Consider the following 17577-nt stretch of genomic DNA (forward strand, 5'->3'; position numbering starts at 1 on the left):
TTTCTGCAAACCAAAATTTCTAGCCAGAAAAAAATATCATACTCAATTAATCGTACTTACTGTCAATTCTGCGCAACGTTTTCTATAGAATTACGTTTCCTTGGTTAAGCATGCAATATAAGACAATTTACGAATTCTATAAATTAGAAAAATCTTAAGATTATTTCTTTTTCAGCCGCTGCAAAAGACAAAAACCACTCTAAAGTTGTATAATCTTACAAAAACCACATCGTTTGATTTTATAATATAATAAAGTGTATAGTATTTCTTGTAATCGTTATCTTTATTATCATCATCAATATTTATAGTAATATTCTCCATTGTTATTATCATTAGCATTATCATTATCATCATCGTCACTGTTATTACTATCGTTACTGTTATAATATTTTGCTCCACAAATATAATCGCGCGCCTTATCTATTTATATGTATCTAAATTTGTATCATTTGTTTGTTGGTTTATTTGTTTGAAACCCTGAGACTACGATTCAGCCGGCACGGCGAATCGATAAACGTGCACAAAGGGAAATGCTCGTTAAAAGTCGTGGAAATACAACCTTTCGACCCGCAAAAATATCTCTTACCCTTCCCTCCCTTCCCTGTCCCTTTGATCGCGCGATCCACACAAGGAAAAAATGGATCGAACTGAATTGTTTGTTGTTTAGTATCGTTGATGGAACATCGGTAACTTCTCGTTGCAATGGATTTCACGTAACGCGATAAGAATTGTGGGTGTATCCACGGAAAGCGGTGCTCTCGACACGGTGCGTTCGAAATTTTATTTAAACATACACCTGCCAAGATTTTCATTAGGCCCCCTCTAAATTTTCATTTTATCGAAGAATCGTTTCATTGCGAAATAACACAGGAGAGAATCTTCGAATTATGAATGAAACTAAACTAACAAAACTTCTTTTCGTCTTGCTTTATTAGTTTAGCAAATATGTTTCGCAATGAGGAACGAATCGTCATGAATAATAAAAAAAGAAAAAAAAGTAGATAATTGAAGAAAGGATTATGCAATACGTAATGCTTCATTACAAACTGGTTTGCATCGTATATTTAAATGCAGGAGGATTAAACAAAGTTTCGAACGTTAAAAGAATGATAAGAAAATACAGAAATAAAGGAAGCTGTAAAGGACGTCACGATCGTTCAGTTGACAGAAACGATAACAGATCGCGAATGCCTCGACGTTATTGCACTCTAGTAAACGTTACAATGACTATCTTTTTGCGCGTTAAGATCACAAGATTTTCACCGACTTGATCGCGCGCGAGGCCAAACGTTTTTCAAACATTAGCCAAATTTTAACAACGTCTAATTATAATAAAATATTAAATTGCAACTTTCCGATATACGTCTCACTCTTCCGTCCATACTAAATTAAACAACAGAAGGCTGATCTGAAAATCGGTGAGAAACTTGCCACATCTTGTCGCGTCTTTTAATAGCTAAAGAAAATCTTAATTCATTACACAAACAGGTTTCTTCCTTGTAAAAGAATCAATTTTTGCGTGTAAGTAATAGATTCTATACGAATATTTACCGATCGTTCGCTTCGAAGAAAGCGACATATTATGCGCAAGATCTATACATGTACAGATCTCGTAACAGTTAATAACTAGATAATAAAGATCCCTGAATACATATAATATAATTATAATATAATATATATATATATATTCTCCTACACTCTCTGTGTGGCACGCGCGAATAACATTTCGCAATCATTTCAACAATCAATTAAATTTTCTTCATTTTTTTCTTTTCAGCTCTTTCCTAAAAACCTTGGCAACCTGGCCAAAGGTTCGTCCACGAAACGAATCTCTTTTCCACGATACTTTGTAAAAAAAACAAAAGAAAAAAGAAAACAGCATGGCCTTGATTGGAGAACGATCCAGTCATTCTTTCGCTTTTCCATTGTTCACTGGCCAGCCCTTGATTCGCGTAATCGGTTCGATATTTGTACAACGGCGCATACTAAATTCATTTCGCTGAACTATACAGTAACCATGGATGTTGAATACAGTACACGTATCCATATATATGTATATACATACATATACGTATGTGTACCGGTCTTCACTGTTTCAACGTATTAAAATGTGTGTGTATATTATACGTATGCAGTTATTCTACGTATAAAATAACATACTCTTTTCATCGACACTATTAAAAATATAGAGTTCGCGGCTGCTTCTTTAGTCCCGAATTGACATTGAATTTCTTTCCGAGTAGAGGATATGATTAAAATAAACTGCAGCTACGTGTAATTATTTTGATTGGACTCTGTAATACGATGTTAACGATGTAAATGTCAAACACCCACAGTTAGTACGTTTTGCTTTTGATTTCTACGATCACCGGTTCGATCGGTGCCTTACAATCTCACCGATCGGTGTACACGTAAATGAAAAAACGCTTTTTATTTTTATTTGGTAAATTCCTCTGTCTGAAACGACAGACATTCGTAGACTATCCTAAAGTGAGAGCTCCGGGTAAAGCGTCTCGCGTCTTGTACTAGGTACCCTACACATCCTGAAACGTCGTTCTTTTTTTCTCTTGTACCTGTAAAAGGGGTACTCGAAAAGAAAAGTTTGGTTACTTCGACAAAAATGTGTGCTTGTTATCCCTAAAAGGTATCTCGCGAGTTTTGACGACTGCTGGAATCACTGGCCAAGAGATCCACGCTCCAACACTTTCGCCCTCAAAAAATAAAACCTTTTTTGTTCGTGAGTCTTTCTTTTAAAGGAAACGAATAAAACTGCACAGTCTCCCTCTTCTCTACCTTCTTCCCGCTCTCTTTCGCATCTCTATCCCTCCATTCTCTGTCGCTCAAATTTCCAGAAACGCGACGGAACGTGCTCTCTAATCACTGCCAGTGTGTTGTAAGTGCAACGCTGATTGAATAACAGCTTTTCTATGTACAAGTCCTTGAAACGTTCATTTCGTTTGAATCAAACATTCTCTCGAAAGACCGCGCTTCATCGATAATAAACAGCTTCCAACATTTCTACGAAGAGCTTGTTCATTGGTACCTTCCCCGTTCGATAGACACTGGACCAGAATTTCCTGACAATTCCATCGACTTGCCTGAGACTGGGCAATACTAGGAACATATTTTGAGTGGCACGAAGCGCTTGTCCCGGTCTTACCGCGGCCACGCAATCCGACAAGGAATTCAGGATTGTATCGCGAAAACGATAAAGCGCTTGTGGCTCATCCGATCTCGCGTCGCTGTTCGCTAATATCAATGCTTTCAGCATATAGTATTCTTCCCTGGTCAATCCCAACCGTTGAAGCCTTTCAACGATCTGAATACACTGTACAGAGAAGAATGACATCCTTAAATTATTACGAAACAACAAGCTAAAGCTTTGATGTAATCGATTATATAGAGTGAGTCGCGTAATCTATTACAAGTATATAGTAACCACGATCAGTTTGTGATTCTTTTTGCGAAACAATCATTACATTTATGCCAACTACAAAGTGATTAATTATATACTGTTATAAGAAAAAGATACCTACATGCGTGTATAGCTCTGTACAATGGCACTCGCGCGCGAGTCTCTCATCGAGAGTAAAATCTTGGGCGAACCTTAATCTACCGTTGTTTGGTATGCTCCTCCACGCAAGACTGAATGTTAATATTTCCGCCCAAGTGCTTTGCAAAAGTCGCATCTGATCGTTCAAAGCTAAACTGCTGAAGCCAGGTATTTGCTTCGCCCAACCTTAGAAAATAAGAGTTTAGAATAAATTAACAAATTATTTTTTTAAACTAAGATCCATATTTGCGAAATATTACCAATTATCCCGACCAATTCTCGATCGTATAGGTCCGATAACTGTCCCAATATTCTCTGATCTGTATCGAGAGTGTGCGAAAGGTTGGATACTTGCAACATATCAGGTTCACAAGCGGCCAAAGCTTCCAGCATTTTGTTATCTATTGATAAATAACAATTATTACTGTCTAAATTTCTGTTATATACATTCCTATGCGAAGTACACTGAACTTAAAAATAATCATAAATAAATGTAAGACTATTAATAGATCGAATTTGAAAAAAAAAAAACAAAAAAAAACAGAAACAGTGAAGTGAAAGGAGCCAATAGCTTACTTATTATTTCGTTAGAAGCTCCTATTGCTATGTTTGCTAAAAACAATAATAAAATATTAAGATTTAACTGTGCCTATCTCGTAATAGACTGTCTACTATCGTAAAATATTTATGCACGATAATTATTATAAAGGATCACCTTCCAGTGGAGCTGTCTTTACAGGTGGATAAGGATCAGTGGATCTTCTGTACTTTTGTCTACCACCTCGAACACGATCCAATCGTACTCCTTCCTTCAGCATGCCTTGACGCAGGCACTTTTGAAACCTGCACGCCTGACACGCTTTTCTCCTGCGTTTATTTATCTCACATTCTCCATTCGCGGGACACGTGTATTCAATATTACCTGTGAAATTACTCGCTATTTTATCGTAATATACGTGGCCCTCGCCCAGGTAGCACCAGCAATTGTCCGATGAAAATCGAATGCAGCTTTCAAAGCAAAGTTATCATTGTTAGATAAAAGAAAGTCTGGGAGCAAAAGTACTTGCTAATTCTAACGCGGCGTAAACTATAAATATTAAGCATATTTACAAGCTAATAGTTTTACATTGCAAATTTACCAGATCTACGTTTACATGAAGTGCGTATTTAAATCTCGAGAGGAAGTTATTCTGTAAGCTCAAATGCAAAAAATAGTAAGAACAGTGTTAACAAACAAGCGAAGAGAGTCGACGTTAAGTGGTTATAATTAATCTGGCGGTGCTACCTGGAATGAACTGGAAGAGAAAATATTTATAAACGAGAAAGAGATCTCCTTACCTTGTATGGTTCTTTTAAAGAAGGCCTTGCACGCCTCACAAGATGCAACCCCATAATGAAATCCACTCGCCACGTCTCCGCACACCAGACAAAGCCTTCTGGGTATCATGTCTTCTTCTTTCACGCCTTCCTAAATAAAAAGTAACGTTTGTATTGTGTTAAATGTGGAAGGCATGCATACAGCTCGATTGGAATTGCATACACACCTCAGCCATTCCTAAGGGTTGCGTTGTCGAAGAACAGTGATGCATTTCCGGACTTTCAGGACTCCCCCCGCCGCCGCCATACTCTGCTGGCACCTCTATTTTGCTGCAAATCACCTGGAAACAGACCACAATTGCTCGAAATCTCTTGGACGACGACACATTTTCAGAAAAACGTAGAACACAGATGCATGTTCGAAATAAATACCTCTTGATGCTGAAGAGTCGTAGTTGGTGAACAAACTTGATAGTTTTGCGTGGGTGTCGTGGGATTTTCAACCTCTTGCTTGATGTTCGCCATAGTTCTGTTGTTCCCGATCATGTTTTCGGTACCGCCACCAGACATCATGCAAACCTGAAACAATCGTCAAACATCTCGCTGTTACTCAACGTCCATGGAGCTGGTGCGAAGATATAAAAGGAAATCGGAGAAGTTTCCTCAATTTCTTTCGCTTTTAAGCGCGCTACAGTAAAAAGAAAAAAATCTTAAAACCGGAGATAGTCCGCCATGCAGCCGGTTGCACTTTTTTCGCCGCTATTTTTAAGCACGACCGACGCCGCAAGCATTTTTAGAATTGACTTCAGAAAATACGCGGTACGAGACTTGGATGTTCTTGGAATATGAGCACAGTAGATTCGCTAGGCGTGTAATTTGGAAAGATTCTTCTATTGATCACTCTGTATCCATTCCTTTTATAGTAACACGATCCAAATGACTTTCCCTTGACGGATCGCGAAGAGCGACTGCAACTATTACGACAGGAATTAACTGGAAAATTCTACTCATAAGAAATCATGATCGATAGCTTCTCGGTAAGGGTAGGCCCAACTGTACATATCAGAGAGTTCCTATGGCAGAATGTCCTTAAGCGAACGGTAGGTAGTGCGATGGCGAACAAAGTAACGGTGAAAGGATTGCGTAAGCCTTGTTCCTTTGCCTTTCTATCATCCGCTTCGTTCTCGTTCTCTCTTTCTCTCTCGCTGTTTAGTATCGTATATTACATACATGCATATAGAAAGAAGACGAGGGAGAAAAGAATGGAGGGGTGGAGGAGGGAAAGGAGTAGAAGCGCGAATATCTGGTTAACCTTGAACCTGACTTTTCTGTGGGATGCAGTTGCAATCGTTCGCGAGTAATATGAAAGAGAACCACGATGAAACGCGTCTCTCGAGATTTATTCGTTGCCCATATTTCTCCTAACTGCAGCAAATTCTTATCGCTGGAGTAGCAACACAATTTGCTCTTCTTTTTTGCTCAAAACGATATTGCTCGTTTAATTTAAATTCTCGATGAATCACTACGCAGTCATTTATTGCCTGGGAAATAATAACGAAACTCGACGGTGCTCGCACAAGCGCGTTATCGATTTTATTGTGGTGCGTTTAGACCAAGCGAGGGAATGCTCGTTCTCCCATTTCAGGAGAAAATTCAATTATTATGAATGAATAAAATTGACAAATGAATGAGAAAATGCTCGTGTCACTCGAATTTTGCTGAAATTGAGGAAAAACGAGTATTCGTTCGCTTCGTCTAAACGCACCATTTAGACTTCACATCGCCAACATGTACGAATAAGCATTTCCCTCTTATGAATATTATTCTTCAAGTTGGCTGAACTCAACTTATTATCAAATATGGTTAAAGGGAAGTCCGATTTCATCGAGGTCTTTTCCCTTCAACTTTTATCTGTTTTACACAAAAATACATTAATACAACTGTATGATCGCTTTATAAGCATATTATTCGAATAAAAAGTAGATACAAGCTTACGCTAAAACTGATTTAAGATCTCAAAATTTGAAAAATCACGTGCCAAAGTGAGCATCGCTATAAATATTGGAAGTAGCTGGTCTGCAACATCTGGTTACATTATTTTATACCTCTCGCCTCTCGACACGTTGAAATAAAAAAAAGTCGATCGAATTGCTAGACGATCAGCGACTACTGAAGAACAAGCGGAAAGAAGGAAAAACGATCGACGAAACGGGAGAAAAAAAGCGATTCAGTCAAGGTATCGAAGCATCTGGTTAACCTCGAACTTGACTAAATAGTCGTGCGAATTGCATCGCGCGCGCGCGCGCGTCTCCCACGTCCGGATTAATGAAATAAAAGCCGATGCCACCGGCGACATTCGCGCGCGCGGCAAGCTGTTGGACGTTGCGATGTACCCAATGTTTGCAAGATAAACGATGATAAAAGTGTCGTGCACGTCGCATTTTCGTTCGACTCGTTACTTTAACGAGGTAGGAGAAAAGAGAGCAAGAGAAGAGAAAAACTAGCCTCGTGTCCACAAAAAGGAAGATAGCAGGAACAACGGCGAAGAAAGAATTGCGTAAGCAGCGTCGCTCTGCCATTCGTCGAGTTTCATTTTTTCCGATCTTCTCCCCATCCCGTAACCCGTTCTCGTTTGATTAAGCAGTTACCGAAACCCAGACGGAAGGAACGAAGTAGCGAAGAATGGAAAAAGAAAGAGAAACGTAGCGCGCATTGCTATCTGGCTAGCCTTGAACTTGACTTTTCTGTGCCGTGAGTGTGTGTGAGAGAAAGAGAGAGAGAGCGAGAGCGAGAGCGAGAGAGCGAGAGAGAGAGAGAGAGAGAAGCGAGCACGTCGCGAAGGCCGCAGAACGCGCCAACACACAATTTTAGCCGCCGAACTCTGACGGAAACACCCGACCACGACGACCTTGAGTCCTCTCTCTCTCTCTCGCTCCTCTCTCCCTTTGCTGCCCCATCAACCTTCTCTCTCTCGCTCACTCTTCGTTACATCCTCCCTAGTCACCACGCGACACAGGCTCGCTAGCTCTCTGTCCATCTTCCTCCGCTTCAGCTTCCTCGTATTCGGTTGCTCCACACCGTGCCGATCCGCCCGTTCCCCTGTTCCCTCTATTCCTAAACTTCTGACAGTTTGCGCGAGGAGGAACTGTAGCATAAATCCTGACAGACGGTGGAGACGGGCTGGAGAAAATCGCTCGATATCGTCCCTAAACCGCGACACCATTATTAAACGGCGCGGCTGCGGCTGCGGCTGCGGCTGCGGCTGCGGCTGCGGCGGCAACGGCGCGGCGTCTATCCTTCGACGGTGCTCGACGATACCGATCATCGAATCATTGAATCTTCAATACCCGCATAACTTCAAAGTTTGCGCAAAATTCTCGAATGTCATATATATTATTTGAATTACACGCAAGCGATCTCTGGCTGAATAACTCATCGTCGTGCGATCCAAGGCCGCTACGTACCTACTTCGTTTCGTTCCATTTCGGATACACCTTTTGCTGGTTTCTCAATTACGCGCGCGCGTACCTGTAAAAAAAGCGTGTCTGTAATCGGCCGCGAGTCCATTTTTAGAGGAGGCCGTGACCCACATATCGATTGCACCCGTAATTTTAGTTTCATCGCGATAACGCGCTGCTTAATTGCGACCAAAGTATGCCTCCTCGTAACGACTCCATTTATTATTTACCAATATTCCACGCTCGCGACTGCTCGCGACCAAATGGTCGTGACCCTTACTCGCGCCTACTCGTTTAAGCTTTCAGTTCCTAAGCATCGAACTTCCGTTGTGTTAGCGCACCTGATACGTTAATCTCAAATATTTCGCTTTCGAGGGACAGAACATGTACGAACCAATATATGCAACGTACATAGGCAACGTACAAACCATCGGAAAACTTTCCGTTTTACTTTATCCAAAGATTCTCCTCTTCACTACTCTGTAGGTATACGGATACTCCGAAACTTCGAAAAAAGGATACTTTACTTACACTAACTTAATAAATAAAGTATCCATCGAGGAAGAATATCAATGACACCTGCTACTGCAAGCCATCCTTTCTCATATTCGACACGATAGCGTGTGCATCGAAATTTTCAAGGTACGCGCGCAAGACTTGTCCAACTTCTTTTTAAACAGGTCGATTATGTAAGCAAAAAAAGTCTGGCCGACAAAAACGGGATAGAGAAAAAGAGGCGATTATTCGCGCCGCTATGGTCGTCTCTTATTTTGCAACCGAAACTTTTCGATCATGAAGCTTACTTTAAATTACAAATGTCTTGTCGTGATAACGACAAAAACAGTAACAGCCCGTGTGTTTCTCATAAGTCGGGAAATGCCTGTATCTCGTTTTAACGAATCGTGGCGTGGGTAGGCACAGGTGTGTAGGTATGTAGTACGAAATTTGCACAATCGAGACTGCGAACGAGACAAACGCTCGTTATCCGTTATTAAGCGTGAACGATGAACGATTCGATTAAAATTGTCGTGCATAATGTACGCACAGCGTCATCGTGTGCAGCTCTGAACCTGAAACCAAGCGATAACGGCCGCAACGTTTCCCTCGAATCGCTGATAAACGGATCAGCCAAGAACGGCGGACGACCATTGAATCACGACCGATTTTCACCAATTTAACGTTTTCATCGGTCGAGAAGCGTTCCCCAGGATTATGCAATCTTATCGCGATAATATGAAAGTCTGTGAAATCGAAAACGATAAACGAAAACTCGACATGTATCCGTCGCGATATTTTCTCGCGAGTTACGCCGACTGTTTATTTCACTTAAATAAATTGCTGATAAAAAGGGGAAGGGGCAGAGAAGAAAAGAACATCGCTATACGTTACGCGGTAGAAGCACACTTTCGCAACAAGTCGATTGCAGTGACCGTGAATTATTACAATGGTTGTGAGTTGTAGTATTCTAACAGTTACACGTAGGCTAAAAATTAGAAGTTCAGGGAACGAATCGATTCTTCCTCCTTCCCCTATCCGGAGGATGAAGACCCTAGGTCGCGGTCAAGGCCAGGGCTTCGGTAACAGCTATGCTCCGATTTCATGCCGAGTTTATCCAATAAAAAGGAGAAAATAGCGCAGCAGAGAGTCGGCATAATAATGTCGAGTCTATCGGCCAGCTAATTTAGGAACGACGCGTTTTTCTTCGCGTGCGAGCATTCAAGTACTTACACACACACACACACACACACACATTGAAAAGGAGAAAAAACGTAACGATCACAGTATCTACGAACGAACTTATACACCTACTTGAAGCCGCGGAGGTTCGTTAACAAAATATGCTGTGGATTATGATTTAACCTAAAAATTCAAGACTTGACTGAGTCATGTCATGGCTTGAGACGGTGCAATGAAAACAAAAACAAAAGCCAAACAATTGAGATGCTACGCGTTTCGAAGCAATAATTTCACGTAAGAGATTATGGTCGGTTTCGCGTATTGGCCAAGGTTAGGGCTAACCCGGTTCTTGAATGACGTCATCGTCGTGTCTCGTAGCCTCAAACTTCGCTCTCCCCACCATGCATCCAAGTTTCAAAAGCCAATGATTACCTGGCAGACAATACATCAACGCAACCTATCGTTCTTTGATCACGGTAACTTAACGGTGGCACCCCCATCGCGTTCGCCATTCGATAAGAACAAACAACGTGCATTCTTTCTAGAACAATTGTACACCATGTCGTGGTGACAATGATAACTTTCAAGTACGAACTCTTACCTCTCGTTTTTCACAATACCGTGCATGTTGCAATTTTGTATCTATACAATGAGCACTACACGAGAATGAACTCATTCGCATGTATAGCAGATATCGTATACAATTTTACAACGTGTGCGATAACAGAGATACAGAGAGAATTAAGGCGAGAAATAAGGTCTTCGCCGTAAATTCACGTACTCAAGAGCACCGTTTACGCGTAAATGTAACCTTCGCGATGATGCTCCATCGCGAAGGCATCCCGAATTCACTGCTTTCCTCTTCAATAGTTTCTTATTTATGAAGTTTCGCACGTTAGAAGAATGTACAACTTTCTAATCGTTATTCCTGGAATGCTCGTTATGAATCTCTGAAAAATAACGACTCCAGTAGCTCGATATTAAAAATAGCTCAAAAGAGAAACGCATTCGTCGCAAAAATAAATCCATCTCTGCCACCAGAATGGGAATCAATGAAGACCTAAGTGTATCGTGGAATCGTGGTAGAGCAGAGGTCGGGTCTTCCAAATGAATTCGAAAGCTTCTCTAACTTCAAGGTAAGAATCAAGGGTCCGAAAATATCGCCTGACGCATCCACGTGACGAATATTTTTTTATCAGCTTTCCAACCATTGGTCTCTCTTTCTTGCTGCGATTCCCTGAAATCCACCATTTTATTTCCTTTCAGTGGTTAAATCGGCTAATAGCTTCAACAATTTCAGCTGCCTCCGTCTCATCGTCAGACTTCCAGTTTCCAGCCCACAAGAACAGAGCCATGGTAACGTTCAGCAACAAAATCAAAGGATTATCTGTTTCGAGAAAATAAATCTCCATATCGACTAGCGATGTAACTATGTAACATCGATCAAGGATCTTAATACACCCGAGACTCACAACGTCAAATAAAATCAAAGCGAGTTACGCGAGATTCCACCGTCTGTCTTCGCCTTACGCACGTGCAATTGCGCAAGACTTGTATCGCATAGGCGTACATACATGCGTATAAGATCACTTTAATACGTTCAACCGACTAGACACCATACACGCACACCATGACACACGCTATTTCTGTATTATTACCATGCCTCGTATGCAAATATATAAAAGCAGAGAAAAGAAAGTAACAGGAAACACTGGAAGAATTTTTTTAGAATCTCATACAATCTTTTTTCCTCGCTTGTTACGAACGATTTATGATAAATGTATGTACTATGCATGTTATAGTCGGTAAATTTTATTTTTTCTCGTAACATATATCTCAAGAAAAACAATTTACTAATGTTAGAAGGCCAAACAGTATTAAGGATCTCAAAGTGAAAGTGATTTTACTCGCCTTAATCTTTATATGCCTTACCTCCAATTTTGTTCACTGCCTATAATTTATGAATTTATAATATATGCCTGAAATATGAAGATAAATAACTCGCAAGAGTTGAGTAAAACCTAGCAAGTTTATAGAAAAACCATTCGCTAAAAGTCTGTCGCTGTGAGTCGCCCATTTAAGTGCCTCGCTGTCATCAAAACAAACAACTTTTTCACCTAGGCACTCGTACGTGTGTGTGTGTCGTCTATGTAAAATATTTCAGCTCCTACCTAAATACCTAATACACCTCGTATCGCATATGTAATAGATTATAAGACATATTCAAAGATATTTACGCGCAAATTACAAGTAACTGTCCAATTTCACAGGTTCGGAGGCGCTCCGATGATACTTAAATGAAAATTGAGGCAATCGTGAACGGGCGGTAGCCGGCAAATGCGGAAAAACGATCGGTGAAGCACAGGATAGATTACCTAACAAACGCGTCGTAACGTAATAACCGAGTTGTCGTTAAAGCTGACTGACGGTATGCGGAACGAAGATAATATGTATTCCCGTGGTGTTAGAAAACAACCGTGAACTTGAATTCACAAGGGAATGAAATTGAAACGAGATCCACGTGCCTGCTTATAAAAAAAATTCTGTTTGCTTCTAGATAAAAAACGAAAGAATTTCACGAGATGGTCAAAAGCAAGAGGGCTCGATGAAGAAGACCATCGATGTCGTAAAGTGAAGCCCCTTTTCTTGGATTGGTACTAACGAGCTACAATACTATACGTTGACAGCAAATCGGTTCTTACTTCGAAATATTCAAGAGCCAAACGAGAAGAATTAAGAACGATAGCGGACAGGGAACGCGCGCGCAACACGTAAACAAAACCACGAGATCGAACGGGGAAGAAGAAAGAGAGGTTATGTGACAACGACACATACCACATCATACATCCAGGCGTCCATGGTATCCGTTCTATGCCTAACTAATGGTACGGGTCCAATATCACGTTACTTCTTGCACTTTTCTACGATGAAAAACGAAAAGGAGCCGGTAACGACGAGAAACCGACACCGTCCGCGAGGAACACGATAGCACGCGCGCGAGTACACGACGTGCACACTAACCCCCACCACGACGTTCACGGCGCGACGAGCCGTTCGCGACTGACGATGATACACAGGATACGGTAATACACGAACTAGCCGATCCCAACGCCCGAGCGCCACACGAATCCGCGAAACTCGCTTTTACCACGCTAATTACCTTATTGCTATCGCAGGACATCCTATCTTTTGTGGCACGATTTCAAGGGACGAAACTTTTCTTCTCGAAAATCGAACAGTGACTTCGGATAAACTTGGACTTTAGATAAGTTCACTTTTAGGATAATCGATTCTGAAAATGAACAAGCCACGCGGTCTCTGTAGTAACAATTTTGCAAATTTCACCTCGCGCACATGCAAAGTGCATGGGTCTACCAGGTGAACATGTTGTGTATTAATTGGACTAATCTAAATACTCGTGTAACGGTATATTGCTGTGCCATCAATTTGCATGAGAAAAATTCGTTCAAAAGATACACAAGAGCAGGAAAACGGACAGAATGCGCATCTTATTCGTAGAAAATTGTACCTTCATCCCGTTACTCTTTTCGAGATGCCACAGAATGTTAAAATTAGATTCCATTTTGTTTATCGACGATTTTAATGGCAGAACTGTCGTTGTTTCGCGTAGATACGTATAAAATATAACTGCGGTTATCGTGATCGCAAGCAATCGGTCACTTAACTCTCGAATCACCTTGAAAGCGAACCGAGATATGTATTTGTTTTTACCTGCGATTTTTTGACTAACAAAATGAAACTGTGGAAGCAGGAAAAACAGAATGTTTACAGTGTGAAAAGTATTTTAGGAAACCTGTAGCCTTGTTGTTCTTCATACAAATTTCAGTGAAACCTTTCAGAAACCTGTTAGGATTCTGAATATTATTCTCTTAAAACGAACTCAATCAATGAAGTAGGATCTCTAAAATCCCCGTAAAGTATTCAGGGTCGGCATTGCGTACACGTGCTTTTAGTAATTGAATTTTGTAACGCAAGTAGATCGATCGAACTCCAAAACCCTTCCTCCCTTCTTGAAGCTGATAGTAGGAACTACCGGTGGTGGTCCGGTACTCGGCCTCTGGTTGATACGTTACTGGTGTTATGCGTGTTGCCTGTGTATCAGAAGGGTGGGGCGAGTAAGTGGGAGGCGGGGGCGGTGGCTGTGACGGCAAAGTGGCGGCGGTGGTGGCAGTAGAAATGGAAGGTGTAGTGGTAGTGCTGGAGGCGGCGGCTCATCAGACGACAACGAACATCAAGGGGAGGGAGGCAGGCGAACAGTGGCCTTGAACTTGACTGCCGCCGTTTTTGCGCACAGCCGTCGTCGGCCCAAAACAGCAGTCCACCAGCGTAGACCCCATTTCCATCTCTTACCTCGATCACGTATTCCATCAAATTCTCATATGATCCTTGATAAATTAATTTTCCTTTTCGAGAAACCCTTGAGCACTGGGGTGACTGTAGTAAAAGTAAATTTTGTAGGACTGCTTAAACGCTTCGACTATGTCAATATATAGAGGAACATCATTTTTTATGACTCTTGTAGAAAACGCTTCCTAGTAAATGATCATAAACTTATAACCATATTTGTCCCAATAACAGTTCTAATCGATATAAATTAAAAACGACAACCGAAAGGTACTCGATCATTCGTTTCAATCATGAATTTAAATCGATCAAAATATGAGTATAGTGTTTCATATTCATACCCGCGACGCTGTACACACCTATTATCTGACGACTGTTTTTAAACGGATTATCCGCAACGAGAACGATTACGCAATCTCGTGTCGTGTATTTTCGATGTTTCCTGATATTCTCCATTCGGAAAATGATCGTGACGTTTTAAAGATTTGCATAAATTATCAAGTCAGCTGAGAGAACATTGAAAAAAAGCTCTTTAATTTTCTTTAAATGGATGGCACCGTATGCATAATTCCATTCATCAGAGTTGTTACGTGGTATGATAAAATATGACGGACCATTAAGGACATATTATGCAGATGTACATAGGAAACCAAACAGTAGAGAAAATCTGCAAAGGTGTGCCCATAGACAAGAGTACCTTGAGAAATTGTACAAGACGTAGACAGAAAGAAAAATAACGGAACCCCTGGCAATGGAAGCAATTGGTAAAAGCGTAGACAGGGTTGAGGTATGTAGACTACAAACTAACCGGATCGATACGACACTCTCGCTTTCTCGTGTTCTCAATACACCTATCTGTGTCGCGTCTCTACAAATACTGTGTACAAAACTCTATCGCCTTTCATTACGCAAATTACGGTCTTTAAGTATAAAAGTTCAAATATATGTTAACAACAATTATAGTACGTAACATTAGATGCCCGATTTAACAATAATGTCACTATGAATAATAAATAAAACAATACCTTATATTAAACTTGGAGATTTTACAAAAGTTCTTTTTATCATAAATAATCATTATACATATTCATTTGATGGTCATGCCTCTATAAACTGATTTTTTTCTTATAGAACATATTCAAAAATTTAATTTTTGTCCGTAGAAACAAAACAATGAATAAAATGCTTAATCAAGAACGTTTAAAAAAAAATGTTTATTACTTCCTCGTAGAAATATTTTTTGTCCAAATTTCACACGTATATACGCTACACTGTGTCAATGCGCATGCGAGGAATGCATTCATAATTGTTCATTCGGAAATGATAAAACACCAGTCGATAACAAAGAAACTTATAACTCCTTCGGTCGGTATTATTCAAAGTGTTTTCGCTGATAGAAAATTCCTTTTTATGAAAATTATATTGTACCAGTGCAAAAAACCAAGGGAGTAAATTAAAGATAAATAACAAACAAGAATCAAGAATAATTTCGCTCTTAATGTTTTCAATGCTTTTGCATCAATGTAGTTTTAATTCTTACCACCAACATCGTTGCAGTCATATTCCGTTCTTAACCGGTAACGCGACGCTAGAAATTTGCGAGTCACAAACCATTCAAGTGTGACAAAAAATTATATTAAGTGAAAGGAAGCTCTTTATATCAATACTGTATCACTTTAATTTTAATTATAAATCAGTCGACGAAACTTAGATTCTTACGATATTGTACAATTGTACATTTTACGTACAAAACGCTCATTTGTCAATATTCTAATTTTTAAGCATTTTTTTATCATGAACGATCGCAAGTAAAGATTTTTGTAAAGGAATATGTACAGTTCAATTAAATTATATCGAACACTGAGATTTACAGCAAATTAACTTTTTTCAATCTATGTATTTCCAGGATACATGTAGATGCATGACATACAACTCGAACCACGTGCTCCACACTAAATGTAACTTATTCTCGTGAATGTGACGTAAGTAAGTAGACATCTAGTAAAGAAATTAAAGTAGTTTGAACTTTGCAAATTAATCAGACATTAGGGTCATACTGCTAAATATTAAAATATCATTTTACCAGTCATAGAATAGATAATACAGAAAAAATTTCCAATTCTCACTTATCGTCACACGTTTGATTTCACAACTGGCAATTTTTGATCGAAAAAAATCAAGGCCATAACAACAGTCGTGAAACCCGCGCAGCTAATTTCGATATCGGAAAAAAATTCAAGAAGAAACTAATAGGGTCATAGTTAATACCGAACACATGACAATCAACATTTAATTCAATTTAAGAATGAAACACGAGAAGGAAAATAATAGTAAAAAAGTACAATAAACACATTGAGATGTAAACGAATTTGTAACAAAGATGGCGGAATGAAATTTGGCAGATTGTCCATACCCAATTACCATTACTGTTTTTAATGAAACATGCAAAAAGGGAAATAAACAAACGTGACAATAGATTCAAAAACTTACCTCAATATCCGTAATCGTTTATGTATCTCCATCGACGTTTGGAGATTTCTGATTACGACAAAAATATTGTAGCAATGGCCGATTCCACAACTCACTAGAAGCAGAAAACTCAATGGTTCTGATTGTATGCATGTGGCGCCATCACTCTTTACGAACAAAGATGAGAGTTACACGCCTCCAGTTAGCTCGTACTAACCTCTACCAGAAAGAGGCGGTACTCCTATCACTATTGCGTAGATACCTACAATTTGTACAAGAAGTTACAAAACTTAAATGTCTCAAATACAGACAAGTACACAAGATAGACTGGCCAAGCAACGCTTTTTTCTGTCCCACACTTTTGAGGCTTTAAAGCCCCATTACCATTCTTGTGTCACACTCAACGTTAGCGACTGTGTGTGAAAAATGAGTGCAGCGCTATAAGTGGTAGAAATTCAAATTATAATACCGACGCGAAATTAAAAATACAAGGTGTCCTGATATGTTAATAACAAATTGATAAAGCAACTGTAGGAAGTCAAATGGTTGACGAAGTTCTCATAAAACCTACAATTTTTATTTGTCTAATTATTAAGACTTTCTAATTAGTTTGAATCCCTTAATAAATTAATTTCAGGGACGAATTCATTACATTTGTAAGTTTGTATTTTAGAATAATCGACACGAAATTTCATAAGCTGTCCAGTCTATCTGTGTGTGGTGCATGCATTATTCAAT

At 39.8% G+C, this 17577-nt stretch overlaps 1 protein-coding gene across 6 annotated transcripts; it reads right to left on the reverse strand.

Annotated features, from left to right (window-relative positions):
- Positions 1 to 1578: 1578 nt before the first annotated feature.
- Err (estrogen-related receptor) lies at positions 1579 to 17064 on the reverse strand. 6 transcript variants are annotated; one of them, XM_076377669.1, is made up of 9 exons: positions 16861 to 17064; positions 5303 to 5449; positions 5098 to 5211; positions 4892 to 5021; positions 4269 to 4490; positions 4130 to 4165; positions 3814 to 3954; positions 3537 to 3739; positions 1579 to 3328 (listed from the first exon to the last, which is right to left on the reverse strand). In XM_076377669.1, the coding sequence occupies exons 2-9, from the start codon at positions 5441 to 5443 to the stop codon at positions 2990 to 2992; spliced, it is 1326 nt and encodes a 441-aa protein (XP_076233784.1). In that variant the 5' UTR covers positions 5444 to 5449; positions 16861 to 17064; the 3' UTR covers positions 1579 to 2989. The 6 variants fall into 6 exon arrangements, with proteins under 6 accessions (XP_076233784.1, XP_076233782.1, XP_076233783.1 ...); XM_076377667.1 differs by lacking the exon at positions 16861 to 17064 and adding an exon at positions 12841 to 13047; XM_076377668.1 differs by lacking the exon at positions 16861 to 17064 and adding an exon at positions 12841 to 13044 and having other exon boundaries at positions 4269 to 4475.
- Between the last annotated feature and the right edge of the window lie 513 nt (positions 17065 to 17577).

This window comes from Calliopsis andreniformis, chromosome 5, assembly GCF_051401765.1.
Source record: "Calliopsis andreniformis isolate RMS-2024a chromosome 5, iyCalAndr_principal, whole genome shotgun sequence".
NCBI lineage: Eukaryota > Metazoa > Arthropoda > Insecta > Hymenoptera > Andrenidae > Calliopsis > Calliopsis andreniformis.

Excerpts from the sequence above, each read along its gene's own strand:
- Err (XM_076377667.1), bottom strand. The coding sequence starts at position 12,864 with ATGGACGCCTGGATGTATGATGTG. Across the intron at positions 5,450-12,840 it reads ACGCCTGGATGTATGATGTG|GTTTGCATGATGTCTGGTGG; the intron begins GTATGTGTCGTT and ends CGATTGTTTCAG. Across the intron at positions 3,329-3,536 it reads GTACAGAGCTATACACGCAT|TGTATTCAGATCGTTGAAAG; the intron begins GTAGGTATCTTT and ends TTCTCTGTACAG.